The sequence below is a fragment of the Lagopus leucura genome, unplaced genomic scaffold (genome assembly GCF_019238085.1).
Source record: "Lagopus leucura isolate 7727_CA_CO unplaced genomic scaffold, USGS_WTPT01 Super-Scaffold_100009, whole genome shotgun sequence".
NCBI lineage: Eukaryota > Metazoa > Chordata > Aves > Galliformes > Phasianidae > Lagopus > Lagopus leucura.
In genome coordinates, this window is record NW_024962266.1 from 4778182 (window position 1) to 4782782 (window position 4601).

A 4601-nucleotide genomic window follows, 5' to 3' on the forward strand; every position below is an offset into this window, starting at 1 on the left:
CGACGCGGTCTTCAGTAGCTTCCGGGTGACAGGGCCTGCTTCCGGGAGCGCGGCGGTGGGGCCGGTGGCACCATGAGCACCATGTTCGCCGATACCCTTCTTATCGTATTCATTTCCGTCTGTACCGCTCTGCTGGCTGAGGGTGAGTGCTGTCCAGCACCGGGCGCGCTGCGGTGAGGCCTACCCCGGCTGGGCCCTGCGCAGGAGTAGGCCGCGGAGCCGGGCCTGGTCTGCTGGTGCTGTTCAGGATGGACTGGGGGTGGTTGTCAGGGGGCTGGCTGCCCTTCCCCGTGACTCTGAGCGCGGGGAGGCAGGAAGGATTGGCAGGATGGGGTTTGTTTGGAAGAGACGTGGAGGAAGGGAAAGCAGAAGAGGGAGGGGTGAAAGAGGGATCGCTTAGTCAGAGCCACTCGGGGCTGGTGATGGTACAGGTGGGCTTTGGGACTCCAGGGGGTGGCGGTGGGTAACACCTGAATAAAACTGTCTGGCAGTGCATGGTGGAGGGAATGGGCCTTTTATTTTAGAAGGAAGGAGATAATAACAGTTTTCAGTGTATTGCTCTAAATAAAGAGGATATTGGTGTCTTGCAGTTGGACTTGATGGTCTCAAAGGTCTTTTCTAACCTGAGTGATTATATAGTTCTTTTTTGTAGCTGTTACGAAACAGATACAAAGAAATTGACTGAACTTGCAATGAGGAAGACTTAGATTGGCTGCATTTGGGGCTGTTAAATGTCAGGGTGAAAAAACAGGCACAGATTGTTAAGGTCTGGTTGAATGAATGCTTTTTGAGGCATTCCAAATCAGATGCTGCTCCCTTTCCCTGGGACTGAGCTATACTCCTGTATGGGAACTGCTGAGTCACGGCCTGAACCTCTGATCGCTCACCTGAGGCAAGCAATGAGTCAGCCAGAGGAGCACAGGTGAAGGCAATTTACCTGTGCTACTGGAAGGGGGTGGAGCCTGGTTGCACCTCTTCTAGACCTATTTAAGAGCTGGCTACCAGTGGGGAAGGATCTCTTCTGGAGGTCGCCTCTACTGGTGTTTTGTGGGTGAGCCCAAGATAAGGGTAAGCCTTCTATTTATTCTTTTTTGTTATCATAGTCTATTTTGCCTAACTCTCTTGTTTATTTTGTTATTATAACATCCTAATATTCTTTGATTATACAACTCCAAATTTACAGAATCATAGAATCACCAAGGTTGGAAAAGAACTTCAAGATCACCCAGTCCAACCATCCACCTGCCACCAACAGTACTCACTAAACCACATCCCTCAGCACAAAATCCAAACATTTCTTGAATACCTCCAGGGTGGCTGACTCCACCACCTCCCTGTGCAGCCCATTCCAGTGCCTGACCACTCTTTCAAAAAAGTAGTATTTCCCCCCCCCCAAAAAAAAAAAGGGGACCAAGAGCCTTACGTAAGAGCTCAGTTTAAGCAGTTCAGAAACCTCTGAACACTCAGCGCTTGTGGTATGACTGGTTTGATCATGATTTGTGGTATTATATTTGTTATATTTGTTGTATTATAACGTGGTTTTGTAGACACAATGTATTTTCTGCACACACGTTTGCAAACTCGTATCTTTATTTATCACAAGAGATCTTTACTTACCCAGATATGTGCTGGTTATTTGTTTCAGGTATAACCTGGGTGCTGGTATACCGAACAGACAAATACAAGAGATTAAAGGCTGAAGTGGAAAAACAGAGCAAAAAATGTAAGTATTTTTCAGATATTAGAGAGAATGCTGTTCTTCTTGTAGCTTGCTTTGGCACGTGTAAAAATAAACAGTTTGTGCTCTGAGATATTTCTGCAGCATTTTCTTCTAAGGGAGAGAAAGGATCTGAATTTTACAGGTGTAGTGGAAATGCTAAGTCACAGCCTGGAGCAGTGATTGAGCACCTGGTGGGAAGGCAGGGCCAACCCAGGGGAGCTCAGGTGTGTGCAGTGAACCTGAGTGATGGAAGGGGTAGAGCCAGGATCCCCCCCTTCACAGCCCTCATTTAAGGGTTGGCAGTGGAGGTGAGGGCATCTTTTGCTGAAGATCCCTGCCTAGCTGAGGTAAGCAGTTCTTCTTCATTTTTGCATTTGTGGCTGCTGCGTTTGGCCTTTGCTGTAGACAAAGACTTTGCCACTCTGCTATTATCATTCCATTATAGCATTACAATAAATTACTAATTAATTTTATTATTACTAATAAAAGCTGGTATGGAAAGGGCTTATCTCTGTTCTTAATTTTTGTCTTTTTGTGAATTGAGGCTGGTAGAAAGGCTTCAATTTTATGCCATCCACTCTGCTTTTCTTGGAAGACGGGAGGGAGATCAGTACTGGAGTCAGCTTCTGAGCATGAGTAGCTTGTGTGTGTATATATTTGTATTCCTTTAGATCCCCAAAGTAAATTCAGGGATGTAGTTTCTGTTTTTCAAGGAGGATGAAGGATTTGAGATATGTAGTAAGAATAGTTTGAAAGAATACCCTGAGAGGTAAAGCATAGTACCTAAAAAGTGATGATTAAGCATGGGAAATGAGTAAGGATAGAGTTATGATAGAAGAATCCAAGCTGTCAGCTGATACGAAAATATACTGTTATAAACTGGAAACAAAAATAGAACTGGATAGAAGAAAACTGTCCCAGGTAACTTCAAGAGGTCTGGGAAGGATTAGACAAGATAGATTAGAGAAGGGTTGGAGAAGGGAGCGGAGAGCGAGCAGTCAGAAGATACGTGTCAGATGTTAAATAAGAAGTTGTGAGAAGGTATGTTTGTGTATGGAGTGTTTCAGTGGACCTGTCTGTATCAGACACCAAGGAGCAGAGGAGAAATGGAGCTACGTGTTCAAACTTCATTGTGTATTCTCTGTGCAGCTTCCAGCAGTAAGAGACAATACGTGGTGATGTGGGGGTTGAACCTGAGCTGCTGTTAACCTTCACATTTTTTCACCATGATATCAGTGCTTCTGGAAAGCAAGAGAAAATATTATTATTAAACCATGTTCTTTCCAGTCTAGCCTTCCTATGGGCAAGGTGAGCTGGAAAGTGAAAGTTAGTCATCCTTGTGTCTCGGCTCCTAAATTTAGGGGCTTTTGTCATCTTGGCAGTGTCAGTTGGGGATTGCATCTGTGCCCACCCCACTCCAATCCTGTTTGGCTGATAAAGATGAGTTGGGTAGAATTAGCCACAGAAGGCAAGTTTTAGAAGTAATTGAAACCCAGCTGAAAACTGAAGAGTAGAACTCAAAGGCTGTTAGCTTGGCTTAATCTCTGCAGTATAATGATTTCTGTAAGGTTTTAGTGCGGTTTTTTAATAGCTGTCCTGATATCTAGGTTATAATCTGTGAAGGGAAAGTTCATGCATCTCAGTTAGTTTCTAATCTCCTTGTTTGATGCTCCCTCTATTCTCCTACATCACCAGCCACCCTCCCCCCTAAAAAAGAACAGCATAATGAGGAGTTACTAAAATTTAAGGCTTGATCTGTTTTCCTCCTGTGCTGAGGACAGCTGGCTGACCTGATGGCTTACAGGCAATTTGTAGAGCTCTTGAGCCACACCTTTTAACTGTTGTCCAACACATCTGAAACAGGAAAAAACACATGAGAGATCTTTAAGTTCTCCTGTGGGAGTACTAGCAATCCTAACAGTTTGCCAAAACAAATGGGCTGAGTAGTTTGCTTGAGCAGCACTCTTACTTGTAATCCTTAGTTTCATCTCTTCCAATTCTCTTGTTTCTGTTGAGAGACATGGCATTATTGGAGACTGATGAAGAAATGATAGCAGGTGTCCTGGGATAAATGTAGCAGTAAATTTGCAGTAAGTGTTTCTGGTCTGCAGGGTATGGATGGAAGTGTTATCCGTACTCCTGCAGACAGCCTTGTAAGGCTGCCTGACAGTTATTTGTCCTGTGCAAGCCATAAGGGAAGGTAGGCTGTAGGGCCTGTCAGGGCTGACGTAAGGTCCAATAGCACTACTTGGAGCGAAGCTGGGATCTGGAGGTGCCCCTTGGTTACAGCTGGAAAGAGCAGATAGCCCTGAAAAGCCAGTGTTTGCCAGACTGTGGGATTATGTGGGCTAGGGTTGGGTTGGGCTGATTGGGGTATCCCAGCAGGAGCGAGATGCTCTTTGTGAGCACAGATGTATGGTCGTCTGGCACCTCTCTCCAAGCATTCCCTCTGAACAGGCTTGCCTGGCTTGTGCCCTTCTATCTTGCTCATTGTAGATGTACTTATTCTTTGGAAAAGCAGCTGTCTTACAACAGATGTGTTGTAGATTATATGTGACACCTTGTTTAGGCTAGTGTATGGGAACTGCTGAGTCACGGCCTGAACCTCTGATTGATCACCTGAGGTGAGCCATGAGTCAGCCAGAGGAGCACAGGTGAGGGCAATTCACCTGTGCTACCGGAAGGGGTGGAGCCAGGCTCCACCCCTCCTGGACCTATTTAAGAGCTGGCTACCAGAGGGGAAGGATCTCTTCTGGAGATCCTCCTCTTTGATATCTTCTAGTGAGCTCAACCCAAGGGTAAGCTCTTCTACTTATTCTCTTTTGTGATCCTTGTTTGCCTTACTCTTTTGATTATATTGCAATTATAACATCTTGGTTAT

The 4601-nt window shown here is 45.3% G+C and overlaps 1 protein-coding gene across 1 annotated transcript in view; it reads left to right on the forward strand.

Annotated features, from left to right (window-relative positions):
* TMCO1 (transmembrane and coiled-coil domains 1) overlaps positions 1-4601 on the forward strand; it is an 18125-nt gene continuing 13524 nt past the window's right edge. The window contains exons 1-2 of the mRNA XM_042873769.1: positions 1-142; positions 1646-1723. Coding sequence (XP_042729703.1) covers positions 73-142; positions 1646-1723 — 148 coding nt within the window. The 5' untranslated portion in view covers positions 1-72. The remainder of the gene's footprint in view (positions 143-1645; positions 1724-4601) is intronic.